This window comes from Castor canadensis, chromosome 8 (genome assembly GCF_047511655.1).
Source record: "Castor canadensis chromosome 8, mCasCan1.hap1v2, whole genome shotgun sequence".
Taxonomy (NCBI): Eukaryota; Metazoa; Chordata; class Mammalia; order Rodentia; family Castoridae; genus Castor; species Castor canadensis.
The window spans coordinates 88,906,712-88,921,273 of record NC_133393.1 but is presented as its reverse complement, the minus strand read 5'-3'; the positions used below and the strand labels follow the sequence as shown (position 1 = coordinate 88,921,273).

The window sequence follows — 14,562 nt, the reverse complement described above, 5'->3', positions numbered from 1 at the left end:
CCTGTCAGGATAAAAGATGAACCCTCCTCCCAGCCCTCCCTCTCCCTCCTCTTTTTGGTCTGTTCCCTTGCTTACGCCTGCCTCTCCATGCAGGAAGTCATCTCCAGAGAGTGTCTTTCTCACTGTCACATCCCCAGGGCCATGTACCAGATAGGACCCTAAGAGGCCATTAAACAAATCTTTGAAGAGTGAAGGAGAGGATGGATGAATGTCAGCCCAGGCTAACGTACCCTCCCCATCTACAATAACAAGTCACTCAAAACTTAAGTCGCGTGGACCCACACACCACTAGTGGGGGTTGCTTCCTGGTATTGCCCCCCAACGGACCACCTTGGTCTGTGCTGTAGGAACGGCCTGAAATCCAAATTCAAATAGCCAGACAGCTCAGCCACTGCAGAACTTTTTATTGCAAGGGAGGAAAAGAGGGGTGGGGGTAGTTGAGAGGGGCGGGGTGCTGGGTCCAGGTAAGTCGCAGGCCACGTTACCCGATGGCACCAACGTCCACTATCTCAGCATTGGGGACGGGTCTCTCAAGGTTCTCTGTAAGCTCCTCTCCCAGACTTTACGTTCTGGGGTGGGGGTTGGGGGGGACAAGAAGGAGAGGTAAGGTGATACCAGCTCCAGGGGACAAGAGGGCCAAGTCTTTGGGACAGAATCGGGAGTTACTGGAGCCGGGCGGAAACGGTTCAACATCCGCGGGAGCCGCTGCAGCCGGAGCCCCCGACACAGCCCGGGCAGCCGCAGAGCGCGCAGCCGCCGCCGGGGGCGCTCGTGTCCAGGGCGCCGGAGCCGCTTCCAGACACCAGCAGGCGGGTGGGGTCCGAGGCTGAGCCCGGCCCGCGGGCAGGAGGGCTGCTCAGGGCTGAGCAGAGAGTGGTGTGGGTTGGAGGAAAGTCCTCCCGTCCCACCCGCGCCGCTCAGGAGACCCGCAACAGGCTTCTCTAGGAGACAGATCTCCACAGACCACACCATGAGACTGTTGTACAAACTCCCCCAAAAGAGTAGGTACACAGACCCCTCCTCCCCAACACACACAAAGAATCACCCCTAAGAAAAGAAACAACATCCCCACCACCCACACCCCTAAAAAAGCGAGCTACGCGCACAGAGTGAGCAGTCAGAGACACAGGACAGAAGCATCCCTTGTTCCTTTTCCGGGATGCCAGGGTAGGGAGGGGTGAGAGAAGTTCTGATCTACCCAAGCTGTGCCTATGGTTTACTTACCCACGCTCCCTGTCCCAAATCCCAGGCCAAGCCTGTGGGGAGAAACAGCAAGCAGGTAAATAAAGCTACCTACTAAATTTCATATTCATACAGACACCAGGAACCCTCCCCAGATGGCAGAGAGCCTCAGCCACAAGGTCTTTGGGTCTCTCAGACTTTCACAGGCCTTTGAGTCAAAACTCCTTCTAGACCTTTAAACTCAATCCCTCCTCCCTTTTGTTGATTTTTTTTACTCCCCCTTTCTCCATCCCCAAATTCTTTCCCTTGGTGTTGACTTTTTGAGGGAGGGAGAAGGCAAAAGACCTATCCTTGCCTGATCCTAACTTGATCTTGGAAGGTGAGGTGAGGAAGGGGCTTATTAATCCCTTGAAGGAGACCACAGAGGAGACAGCTCAATTATCTGAAGAACACTGTTCATGCTTCACTCATCACTTTCTACCCATGTGTCCTAAGGTTGTTATTTGCCCGCTGAGACTGTTGCCTCATCTGTAATGTGGGTTGATAGTGCCACCTTCCCAGGCTTTGGTGGGCAGGCTACAGAAATAATGAATACCATGTGCTGCCCATGGTGCTATCTACATTCTGCCCTCTGGTGCTCCCAGCTTACTGGCAGCCCTCAGACTCCCACTGCTGTCTGCAGTGAAAAGCCAGACTTAACTCTGCATCCCCAAGCTTGAGGAGAGGGTAGAGAAGACAGTTCACACTAGGGACCTTCTTTCCATGGCCAGGCTTTTGTCTTGATGAACAAACTGGCCCATGCTGTCTGATACTGGGGTGAGTCACCTGATGGTTCTCCCTACCCCAGGTGCCAAGGGTATTCATTAGCTGGGCATTTTTTGTTCAAAAGGCCGTAAGATGGTGGGAAAACTACCTGTAGGACAAACACCAGGATACCAGCATGATCTCTCCCAGTCCCACTCAGCTGAGGAGGTCCCCAGCCACCTGAACCATTTCCCATCCCTCACCTGCTCTCCTCACCCTCCAGTAGCTTGCGGTATGTGGCAATCTCAAAGTCCAGGCCCAGCTTGACAATCATGAGTTCCTGGTACTCACGAAGCTGCCGTGCCATGTCTTGCTTGGCCCGCTGCAGGGCGGCCTCTAGCCAGGCCAGCTTGCCTTTAGCACTGCCCGAGGCCCCCGTCTCCCGCAGAGTCGCTAAGTCCTTGGCTTTCTCTAGTTCACAGGGCTGAGGGTGAAGGGAAGACCAAAAACAGAAGGACATCCTTCCTCCTTGCCCTCAAGGATCCTGACCTTTCTAAGGAGGTCCACAGTTGTGAGAAGTGAGCCTCTTTTGAAGCTGTGTGTGTGTGTGTGTGTGTGTGTGTGTAGATTGGCAAACTGACATCTGGAATAACTGAGAGAGCTTTGCATCTAGCATGGTGACATTCCTTCCTATGAGCCTGGATCAGTATGTAATACTGGGGTTAGGGTTTCATAAGGAGATGAACAAATTCTCCTCTCCCCATAAAACTCTGGAGTGGGTGATCTCTAGAAACAGTATTAATAACAAACACTTGCTTTGGTAAGACCAGCCTACTGCGGTCTTAGAGCAGCCACAGCTGGTGGGAGCTGAACCACCATGCCCAATGCACCCACTGTCCCACACCACTAGAACCTCAACCAGTCCATCCCCAAGAGAGACACCTCACTCCTCAGTGAATAGCCCTCGAGCCTGAGATACTTGCATCTGCAGAAAGCTAGAAAAGAAGGGGCAGAAGCAGAGGCAGGGTGACAGATCCAGACAGGCTTAGCAAAGAGGGCTACCGGGGAAGAGCAAAGATGCTGGAGGAAAAGAAATTGGGAAAAAGACAAGAATTGGCCTCTCCTTGTGAGTCCTGAGTTGCAAACACATCCTGAAAGTGAAAGCCAACGTCACACACCAGGCCTTGGTTTGATGAGACACAGTCTCACTATGTATCCCAGGCTGGCCTCAAACTTGTGATCCTCCTGTCTCTGTCTCTGAGTACCCGGACTACAAGTGTATGCCACCACACCCAGCTTGATCTCTTTTTTTCTTTTGGTGGTAGGGTTTGAACTCAGAGCCTTGTACTTGCTAGGCAGACATCATACCACTTGAGCCATGGCTCCAGCCCCTGCTCTTCATGTTTTTAAAGAGAACTCAGCAAATGAAGTTTCTAGTAAAATCTTGCAATTGTTGAAAATAGATTCAAAATTAATGCTAAGACTAAAATAAATAAATAAATAAATAAACAAACCCAGGGACATAGAAATGTTCATACACATATAAAAAGATAACAAAATAGAAGCAAGCATATGTATTTATGCATATAAACCTACATGTAGTTTACACATAAAACATACAGAGCCCCCAGCAAGCTAAATCATTACGTACACATGCAGTCTTACCCCGGTATGCTTAGGCATCCACTATTCCAGGGGATAAAAGGGGGTGTCTAGAATAACTGTGATAAGTCCGGTCCTCCCGCCATCACTCCTCTGCCACCCTCACTTGCATACCTTACCTGAGTCTTAGCACCGTCCACCTCCACATCCACAGTCAGTCGCTGGATGGCCTGGTTAAGTTTGTTTAGATCCTCCTTGCTGTGTCCCAGGCTCTGCCTATGTTTCTGCACAGTTGCCTTTATCTCCTCACATAGGGGACAGGGAGGGAGAGGAGCAGACAAGGACAAAATAACTCCAAAGACCACCCAGCCACCTGTTGTTCCAGGATGCAGATCACCTTGCTTCTCTGGGCAACCATTCTCCATCTGTGAGATACAGCTGATCGTCTTTCCCAAGAGGTTTTGGGAGAAGGCACTGTGTTTGCCTGGCCAGGCCTGGGCACATGAGCAATGATTTGCTACTGGGGGACGGGGCATGACCCTAGGATGAGGTATTACATAAACTCTGTGGGATCAATTAGTGTAATTTACCACAGGTAGCCATGGAAGTTAATGTGAAAAGCATTTAATAACATCCAATGGTTTTTGCGGTGTTGGGGACTAAACCCAGGGCCTCCCACTAGCTAGGCAAGTGCTCTGTCACTTGAGCCATACCCCAGCTCTTTTGTTTGTATTTCGTTTCTGAGATAGGGTCTGGCTTTCTTTGACCTAACTGGCCTCAAATTGGCAATCCTCCTGCCTCCAACTCTTGAATAGCTTGGATTACAGGCATGCACCACCATGTAGCTCAGTGGTAGAACACTAGCCTAGCATATGTAAGGTACTGGATTCAATCCCCAGCACTGCAGAGAGAGAGGAAGAAGGGAGAGAGGGAGGGAGAGAAAGAGAGGAAAATGGGAGGGTTGGATAGAAACACTGAAAAGCATCATCTCCCATAAACATCTGCTGTCTCAGCTTTGTTAACCCAAAGCTGAGACCCAGCCTGAAGGGGTCCAGCAGGTCTGGGTATAGTCCAAGACCCCTCATCCCCATATGACCAAGGAGTCAGTGGACAAGTCTCACCATAATGAAAGGAGCTACAGTCTCCTCTAAGCTTCTCTTGAGCACTGAAGCCCAGCTTCAGTCTAAGATACTCCCAGAATCCTTGCTTCTGTGGCCTCTCCTTCCACAGGCATTGTGACCTTACTTGTTACAACTGCAGAATTCCAAATGGAGGTCTACAGGCAGGGAATGGAAGGAGGTGATACTGAGAGCCCATGCAGGAATCTTGGAAGTGCATGCATGCATGCAAGTGGGAAAGTGGAAGAGGGTGAAGGCTACTTCAGTCAGCAGGAGGAATATGGAGCTGAGAAATTTGGGTTTAAGGCAGGGACAATGGCCGGGCGCTGATGGCTCCCCCTTGTAATCCTAGCTACTCAGGAGGCAGAGATCAGGAGGATTGTGGTTCAAAGCCAGCCCAGGCAAATAGTTCATGAAATTCTATCCTCACCCCCCCCCCAAAAAAAATAACAGAAAAGGGCTGGTGGAGTGGCTCAAGGTGTAGGCCCTGAGAGTTCAAGTCCCAGCACTACAAAAAAAAAGGAGGGGACAGTGGGCAGCTACAGAGAGGCTTGAGCAGGACAGTGGCTTAATGTAAGATATCATTTTGGAAAATCATCCTGGGAGATGGACAGGAGGGTGAGAAACTGGGCTGGGAATGGCAGCTCCCAGAGTCGGTAGGAAAGCTGGGGTGATTTGACTCTAAGCCAGAAGGCTGAGCAGAGACCAGCACATAAGCCACCTGCAGCATTTTCCTTTTGTTTTATAATTTGTCATACATGCAAAAGAGCATCTCTGATGCCCATTTAATAATTGAAACAAATCCTTTTGGGCCCACCAGTACCCTCAAAGCTCCCTGGGGGACCCTTGCTGATCCCAACACCATCCCATTCTGGCCCTTCCCTATCCCAAAGTAAGCACTACCCTTCATTTTTTTTTTTTTTTTTTTTTACAGAGCAATTTGATGGTGATTTTATTAATAAGGAAACTGAGACACAGAGAGTTTCAAGCAACTGGCCCAAAGTCACTCAGCATGTAGGTGGACAAGGCAGGATTAAACTCAGACGGACTAGCCAGAGGTGGTCGTACTTTCTACCCTTCATTTTTATGCTACTCATTCTCTTGCCTTTCTTTATTGTTTTATTAACTGTGTATCCCTAAACTATTGTTTAGTTGTGCCTACCTCAACCTCTACTCAAATAGATTGCACTGTTGCTATGTGTCTATGAGCTGTAATTTGAGATCCATCTCTTTTGACGCTTGTAGTTTTGTTCATTTTCGTTGTTATATAGTATTTCACCATATGGTTATTTATCCATTTTCCTATGGTTAGTACATATGTGGTTTTTGTTGCAAGAAACACTGCTGTGAACATTTTTGGACATACCTGCTAAGCTACTTCAGCAGGAGGGTCTTTGAGCTATTGTCTGTCAACCTTATTTTTTTAACCACAACTCAAAATGATATATGAATCACTACTTACTTACATACACACACATAAACTAAGTTTCATGAAAACTTATTCACCCTGCCTGTGAATAAAGCACTCTGAACTTCTACCAATGACCTTAGCACATTTTTTCACTTCTAATTCAATTCCTAACCTTTTAGGCTCATTATTTATAAATAGCATCTTGCTTTTGAGTTTTGTTATTTAATTATAATATAATGCAAATAAAGTATCCACAAACACACCCACCAATCCCAAGACAATATAAGTAGTTATTAGTAAGTTACTGAATTGCTCCTTCCCCAAGCTGTCCCTCACCCCAGAGGTAATGGCTTCTCTGCAGTTGTGCGGTAATTCCCTTGTTTCTTGTTTTTTGAGACAGGGTCTCACTATTTATCCCAGATTAGCCTCAAACTCTCAATCCTCTTGCCTCAAGAGGAGGTGATCTGAGCCTCCTGAGCGCTCAGATCACAGGTGTGCACCACCACACCCAGCTGGAGCTTGCTTTTTTATTCAGTTATAGGTATCTGGGATGTCCCCTCTAGGGTTCATAATATTTTACTGGGGGGATCACTGGAGCTGTTGTGTCTCTGCTCTCCTCCATCCTTGCCCCCTGCTCTACTCTGCCGCCCCGTCTCCAGCATTATCCTTACTCGGTTGGGATTACAAGTGTTCTTTATATTTCCGGGTATTGCTACTTTGCCACTTATATGTCCCATAGATATCAGCTTCAAGTTTGCAGATTTTAAAGCTTTGTCTTTAGCACTTAGCAATTTGTTTAGAATTTATTTTATGTATAATATTAGACAGGGATCCCATTTTATTTTTTCCACGTGGAAAACCAATCCAGGGAGGGGGTCCTTTCCCAACTGATCTGCCTACACCTCTGTTGTACATCAAAGTCAGGTTTTTCTTGATGCTGTTTGTTTTGGGGAATAAACCCAGGGCCTCTACCACTTGAGCTACACACCCAGCCCTTTGTTAGTTAGTTTTGTTTCATTTTTTAGATAGGATCTTACTGATTTTGCCTTGGCTAGCCTCCAACATAAAATCCTCCTGCCTCTGCCTCCTGAGTATCTGTGATTACAGACAGGAACTATTATACCCTTTCTCAAAGTTTTACGTGTATGGGTATATTACAAATATATAAAACTTGTTACATCAAAGTTCTGCTGTTATTTATCAAATTAGAGTTTATATATGTACATAAATATAAAGTTTACATAAAAATTTATATATATTTACATATATAAGCTCTGATAAATAATACATATAGGCTATCCAGGCTGTAGGTAGAAGGATTTTTGTGGTGCAAAGGTGGCCTGGGCAAAAATGCAAGATCTTAACCAAAAAGAAAGCAAAAAAAAGCTAGGGAAGTGCCTCAAGTGGTAGAGCACCTGCCTAAAAACCATGAGGCCCTGAGTTCAAACCCCAGTACTACCATAGATAAATTAATAAAATGTATATTCAAAAGCTTATTATCCAAGCCAACCAAGTATTGTGGTGAACACTTACAATCCCAGCATTCTGGAGGCTGAGGCAGGAGGATTGAAAGATCAAGGATCCTATCTCAAAATAAGCAAACAGTAGTATTTATTATCCAGAATTTCAGATGACGTAAGCCAAGAAAGTTTTTTTAGAGCTCCTAGTCTGAACTATTGCAAGAAAAACAAGTTTGTGGCAGCATTTTTCAAAGAAGTAATTGACAATCTCTTGTGAGCAAAGGTTGTCAGTAGAGAAGGAAATGATGGGATGATTTTAGGGTATTCTGAACTCTGAATATCAGTGCACTATTCAAGCAGAAATGCCCTGTGGGCCATCAGAAACCTCCAAGAGGAATTCACTCATTCTCTTCCCACCATTCAATGCCTACCACCAGCAGCTGAGTGCCAGTCACTTGCCAGCAAGGAGCCCAAGCCCTCAGAGCAGCCCTCCGCAGTGCCCCCGGCCCTGCACTCACAAAATACAGAGCTGGCACACATCTTCTGGGGATCCCACCCAGCCCCTCCAAGCCTGAAATAAGGGACAGAAAGGATAACATGCATCACAGTGAACTCGATGACTTTATTTTAACCACAGACAGCAAGGAGGAAAAGAGGACTGGAGAAAGGAAGGGAGGAGTGAGAAAGCAGGAAAGGGGAAGGTAGGAGTAAGGGACAGCCCTCTTCCTGGGTTCACAGGGAATGTCCACGGGCTATAGGGTACCTGACACTCCTTTCAATAGCCTTTTGCACCCAGGGCTGGTAGAAGACACTGAGGAGGGATCCCCACACCTCAAGGAGTGACAAGTAAAGGTGGGGAGGATGTGTCCAGGGAAGATCAAGCCACTCCACCCTGCTGCCAGGCTGCAGGCAGTCTGTGGGCAGAAAGACCAGCTTGGACCCCTAGGGGTGAGAAGGCAGGGGCCCTGCCAACTTAGTGCTTCCTGTAGCTGCTGCTTCAGGCTCCCATGCCATGGGAGCTGATGCCACAGGGATGGTGGCAGAGAGGTCCGCATGAACAACTTGCCCTGCACAAGAACAAGGATAAATTAAAACCTTTGGCCGGCATGGGAAGCTGGTCCCAAAGAGCTCCACTCCAACCAGAACTCCCTTCCTGCCACCCAACAGCACCAGAGGTCTGCAAGCACTCTTCTGTCCGCAGGTGAAAATGGCATGGGTTTCCCTGCTTTCTGTCTGGGTCACCCTTACTGGCAGGAAGTTGATCTTCTGGTTTGCGCCCACTCTCTTCCCTTTTTTTTCTTTGATAATACTAAAGTTTGAACTCAGGACCATGCCTCCAGCCCTTTTTGCTGTAGCTATTTTTCAGATATGGTCTTGTACTTTTTGTCCAGCTGGCCTTAGACAGTGATCCTCCTACCTACATCTCCCACATAGCTGGGATTACAGGCATGAGCCACCACACCCAACTTATTTGGGGATTGAGGGGGGCTTGGCTAGCCTCAAACTGTGGTGCTCCCATTTTCCATCTCCCAAGTAGCTGGGATTACAGATGTGAGCCACTGCACCCAGCTTCAATCTATTTTAATCTGTTCTTTCACGATGACTAATCTCAGGACAACCTCCTTTGGGGACAAGCAAGCTGATGAAATACCTGCTTTAATCTGGGAAAGTGTTTTAATACCTTGAACTTGGACAAAGGTGTCTGAATAGGATGAAAATAGGAGCTTTCTACGTGAGGAAAATAAGACTGACAAGGGTATGAGGTCTGGAGGGAGGCTTGGCAGTCAACCCCCTCTTGGTACCTGTGTGTCTGTAAATGAACAGAACCACTTCTTCCTATGTCTTTCCACAGACCTAAAAAGTTTTTCCCACTTTCCAGGTCCAGCGTCTCCCTTCAGAATTACTCACACATATTCTCAGCACCAATGCCTTCACACAGCCTGGCACAGGAGAGAAAGGTCAGCATCAGCTCTGGGCAGTAATCCCTGAAGATGATGCCAGAATCACGTCACCAGTCAGTCACATGAGGAGTCACTTAAGCCCTCCCAGAAGGCTGGGGAGAAAAGGTCTAGGGTCTAGCATCCCCAAGGCCCAACATCTCCCCAGCGCTGTCCCCCAAAGAGCACAAAGAGCAGGCTCACCCAGAGCATTCTGGGAAATGGCCTCAGAAATGCAATGGGATGCACAGGGCCTCTCATAGATATGCTGTGTGACCTTGAACCCTCCAGGTTCCCTAAGGCTTATTCTTGCCACTCTAAAAGGAAGGGATCTTTCTATTTTTCCTTTCATTTTGAGGCCCTTTCTATCCTGGCCCCTAACAAATGATGTTCCAGAACCTTCTCCCCACCAGCCCACAAGAGCCTTTCCTACCATTTCTAGTCAAACTGACATGGAGCCACAGTGGTTGCCTGAAACTAGCTACACAGGAAATACTGTCACCTCTGAAGTCAGCAAATGCTATAAATCCCTCCTTTTCTCCTCACTGAGAGCCAGTTGTCACCAGTTGTTGCACATTTACAAGCAAACCACCTACCCATGAAATCATACAAAGAGCCTATTGGAAAAGGAGCAGAGAGCAGGAAGGGGCCCTGAAGGGTCCCCAGACCAGAGGAGAAGTACTGGCTGCTGGGTAATGGGGCATGGTCTATGCAAATGAGACTCAGGGCCCAATTGTGCTGCACCACTGCCTCTGCTTCTCTCCCTACTACTGTAAGTGGTGATCTCCATGTCCAGGCCCTGCTTGGAGTTCATCGCCTCCTGTAGCCTTTGAGTGGGCAGGCCCCTCTGGCCTTGGGCACAGATGTGCCATACCTGGCACTTGGCATTCTCCATCTCAGCTGTCAGCCTCTGGGTAACCTGGTTCAGCTCGTTGATCTCCTCCCTGGTGCAGCGAAGGGTCTCTCTGTGCCAGATCACTGTGGCCTTTACCTCCTCACACTGGGGGGAGGCAGAGATGCCATGAGTCTCAGGATGGGACATTCAAGGACCACCATAGACAGCCTTGCAAGCTGAACCCTATACAACCAAAAGGGTACCAATGACACAGGCAATACCTTGAACAACGTCCCCCAGTATGTCCACAACATGCAAACTCTTGTATACCTGCCCTGTTGGTGTCCCCTGAGAGAAATGTCTGCTATTCTCTTGCATGTGGCCCACTTGTCTGAAGAGAGTGCAGTTTCTCTAGACAAAAAAGTCTTGCTAATAGAAACCTCACAGCTCTCCCACTTCCATGTCTAGGGATGGGGTGCCCTGTGCCACTGACGTTGCTGCAGCCAGGCCTCAGCCTGGCCGTGGTGCCAATGTCATCATGTTAGCTATTATCTATTTTAACGATAACTGAGGTGTCTAAGACATGGGCTTGAAGAACACAGATCTCCTGTGAAGCCAACAGACATTCACCTCACATATACCATTCAGAGCCAAGTAGAATACTGCACACCCTTCCTCTAAGCACATACACACAGGCGTACACAGAATTACCAGATCCCCTCAGGCCACCAGACTACTGTTTCCTGTGTAAACAGGCTAGCCTGGGACAGAGGAGCAGCGGGGTGACGAATGTCCAACTTGTCTAGTGCTCACCTCCTCACATAAGTCCTTTAGGAAGCTGATTTCATCCACAGGCTTTGGCCTCCAGGTCTCCCCTTGAGCGGATAGGCACAGTTAACCTGGAAACACAGGAACCTGGAGCACCCTTGCTGTTGCAGGGGTTTTCCAGGGGATTCCCTTACCCCAGTCCCACTCCCAGCTTGCAAAACAAACCATAGGAATAGATACAGAAGTTGGAGGCTGGAAAACTAAGCTCTCCCTCTAAATCCAGCAGAATGTAGTGTGTGACCTTGAAGAATTCCTCCATCTCTCTGGGCCTTTCTGTAAAGGAAGAACCAGGGAATTCTTGTCTCATGGATCTACCGGAGTATGAGGAGGAAACGCCTTTTTTTGGATAGGGCCTGCCAGGTTCCCAAGGTGTGCCCACTTACCTGCTTGATAATAACCTGCTCATTGTCATCTGTTGTCCTCAGAGGGACAACGTCTTCATTCCTACAGAAGGGAAGAAGGTTTGGAACAAGGGAAAATATTCAGTGGTTTGGCCAGTGACAGACCTGAGAAGTCATATTTCTCTCCAGGATGTCTAAAAGATCCTCCCATCCCTCTTCCTCCCCCAAGGTCTGAAGCATCCCTCAGCCACAGCCACAGGAGAATTTTAATGCCTCCTAACGTGAATAGATTACTCATTTAAAGATCTTGGTCTTGTTATTGTTTTAATAGAATAAATAATTTGCCTCAACTTGGACCCAGGGAAATGGGTGAAACTCACAATGGGAACCAGTCTGTGTGAACTGTGCAGCCAGGTGGTATCATTTATCTTAGTATCTAGCACAATTATGGAGCAGACTAAGTGCTCAGAAGAGGTTACAGGATGGAGAATGGGCGGAAGGATAGACAGATGGATGGATGGATGGAGAGAGAGATGGATAGTGGACAGATGGAGAAATAGGAATTTGGCCCCTATCCTGAGAAGTTCATAAGGAAATGGGGAAAGGCTCTAAGATGACATTTCAGTGTCTCTGCTTTCCTTGTGTCTTCCTGTCCCTGCCCATGAAGCTATTAACAACAAGAGGAAGGTGGTGAAGGAAGAGGTTTCTAAGGTCAGTGTGCTTGGCTGCTCCCATTTGGCACTTCCTTTAGCCCCTTCAGAGAGTGTGGAAAAGACAGCAGAGGCAGCAATGGGATACTCCTTAGAAATGAGATGCCAGAAAGAAAAAGACACTAGTTGGGCTGGTGGAGTGGTTAAAATGGTAGAGCACCTGCCTAGAAAGCATGAAGCCCTGAGTTCAAACCCGTGAAGAAAAGAAAAGAAAAGAAATAGAAACAAGATGCCAGACAGCCTTAAGCCAGGGCTGGCCATGATGACCTTGGAGTTCCAAGATTTAATTACTGTAGGCACAATAATAACTCATGTTTAAAATTAAAGGAAGCTTAAGGCGACTTGTGAGTGTCTTTAATGCTGGCTGCTGAGCACACACTCTGGTTTCCTGTGCCAATAACTGGACACACCATTAACCTCCTTTATGACAGCTATGGCATCAGTTGAGGGAAAGGCTTTGGATCAGTTCGATTTCTCTGAGAGCTCAGAGCCTAGGAGCTCCTTCCTCCAAGAAGAATCTGCCTTCCCCAGAGAGAGACCAGAGCAAAGGAAGGCTGGAGTTTTCCTTGACATTCTAACTTTACTCCTCTATGGAGCCTTCCATCTTAAACAACTCACTGGATCACTCTGAGCTCACCTTCCTAATCAGATAAATGGACACAACTGAGAAGTCTGCTTTGGAACTTAGGTGGAAAAATGTATTTAAAAGCCCTCCACACAGTGCTAGGCACATTTTTGGCACTCCATCAATATAAGCCCCTTTTCCTCACAAGCTGAGTGAAGAAGTTATAGGAGCAATTGCTAGGTGCGAATAGGGGTGGGGGAACACTTTCTAGGAGAGGAGAGAGGACTTCAGTTCCAAGAAGGAGAAAAGAAGCCTGGGCACTGGTGGATCACCCCTGTAATTCTAGCTATTCAGAAGGCAGAGATCAGGAGGATCAAAATTTGAAGCCAGCTGGGGCAAATTTTTTGTGAGATCCTATCTCAAAAAAGCCATCACATAAAAAGGGCTAGTGGAGTGGCTTAAGCTGTAGGCCCTGAGTTCAAACCCCAGTACCCCCCCCAAAAAAAAGAAAGAGAAAAGAGAAAGTTTTTGCCCAAAGGGACACAGGGGAAATGACAAATTAATAACAGTAGAATAAATAAACAAGCAAACATTTATGGAGCTCTTAGTAATGTTAGGAAGGGCCCTAAGTGCTTTGGGATTTATTATCTCATTAGATCCTCCAAGCAACTCTGGAATGGGTGCTTTTATCCCTATTTTGCATGTAAGAAAACTGAGAAAGTTCTTACCTATACCTACTAACTCCAGAGTATTTCCTACTCTTTCTTGTATCAACTTAAGAGTTTGGGGTCTGATTTTAAGATCCTTGATCCATTTTGAGTTAATCTTGGTATAGGGTGATATACATGGATCTAGTTTCAGTTTTTTGCAGACTGCTAACCAGTTTTCCCAGCAGTTTTTGTTGAAGAGGCTGCTATTTCTCCATCGTATATTTTTAGCTCCTTTGTCAAAGATAAGTTGCTCATAGTTGTGTGGCTTCATATCTGGATCCTCTATTCTGTTCCACTGGTCTTCATGTCTGTTTTTGTGCCAGTACCATGCTGTTTTTATTGTTATTGCTTTGTAATATAGTTGGAAGTCAGGTATTGTAATACCTCCTGCATTGTTCTTTTGACTGAGTATTGCCTTGGCTATTCGTGGCCTCTTGTGTTTCCATATAAATTTAACAGTAGATTTTTCAATCTCTTTGATGAATGTCATTGGAATTTTGATGGGAATTGCATTAAACATGTAGATTACTTTTGGGAGTATAGACATTTTTACTATGTTGATTCTACCAATCCATGAGCATGGGAGATCTCTCCACTTTCTATAGTCTTCCTCAATCTCTTTCTTCAGAAGTGTATAGTTTTCCTTGTAGAGGTCTTTCACATCTTTTGTTAGGTTTACACCTAGGTATTTGATTTTTTTTGAGGCTATTGTAAATGGAATTGTTTTCATACATTCTTTTTCCGTTTGCTCATTGTTAGTGTATAGGGACATTAGATCAAGGGCAAACACAACAATGGGATTGGACTATGAGCACATGATAAAAGCGAGAGCACACAAGGGAGGGGTGAGGATAGATAAGACACCTAAAAAACTAACTAGCATTTGTTGCCCTTAATGCAGAGAAACTAAAGCAGATACCTTAAAGCAACTGAGGCCAATAGGAAAAGGGGACCAGGTACTAGAGAAAAGGTTAGATCAAAAAGAATTAACCTAGAAGGTAACACCCACGCACAGGAAATCAATGTGAGTCAATGCCCTGTATAGCTATCTTTATCTCAACCAGCAAAACCCCTTGTTCCTTCCTATTATTGCTTATACTCTCTCTACAACAAAATTAG

The 14,562-nt window shown here is 46.7% G+C and overlaps 1 protein-coding gene and 1 long non-coding RNA gene across 4 annotated transcripts; both read right to left on the bottom strand.

Annotated features, from left to right (window-relative positions):
• Window positions 1-393: 393 nt before the first annotated feature.
• LOC141425758 (keratin, type II microfibrillar, component 5-like) lies at window positions 394-4,005 on the bottom strand. The gene is made up of 4 exons (XM_074083434.1): window positions 3,708-4,005; window positions 2,190-2,410; window positions 1,225-1,256; window positions 394-862 (listed from the first exon to the last, which is right to left on the bottom strand). The coding sequence occupies exons 1-4, from the start codon at window positions 3,951-3,953 to the stop codon at window positions 687-689; spliced, it is 675 nt and encodes a 224-aa protein (XP_073939535.1). The 5' UTR covers window positions 3,954-4,005; the 3' UTR covers window positions 394-686.
• A 4,125-nt stretch (window positions 4,006-8,130) lies between these two features.
• LOC141425759 (uncharacterized) lies at window positions 8,131-13,573 on the bottom strand. Of its 3 annotated transcripts, none has more exons than XR_012450846.1 (5): window positions 11,501-13,573; window positions 11,103-11,390; window positions 10,329-10,532; window positions 9,426-9,570; window positions 8,131-8,584 (listed from the first exon to the last, which is right to left on the bottom strand). It is a non-coding gene; the product is annotated as an uncharacterized lncRNA (long non-coding RNA). The 3 variants fall into 3 exon arrangements; XR_012450845.1 differs by having other exon boundaries at window positions 10,329-10,454; XR_012450844.1 differs by having other exon boundaries at window positions 9,426-9,502; window positions 10,329-10,454.
• Window positions 13,574-14,562: the final 989 nt, after the last annotated feature.

Bases quoted from the DNA above. Each gene is read 5' to 3' on its own strand.
- LOC141425758 (XM_074083434.1), bottom strand. From the start codon at position 3,953: ATGGAGAATGGTTGCCCAGAGAAGCAAGGTGATCTGCATCCTGGAACA. The intron at 2,411-3,707 runs GTAAGGTATGCA...CTTCACCCTCAG, and splicing joins TGGACGGTGCTAAGACTCAG to CCCTGTGAACTAGAGAAAGC. The intron at 863-1,224 runs GTAAGTAAACCA...CTCTCTGCTCAG, and splicing joins ATTTGGGACAGGGAGCGTGG to CCCTGAGCAGCCCTCCTGCC.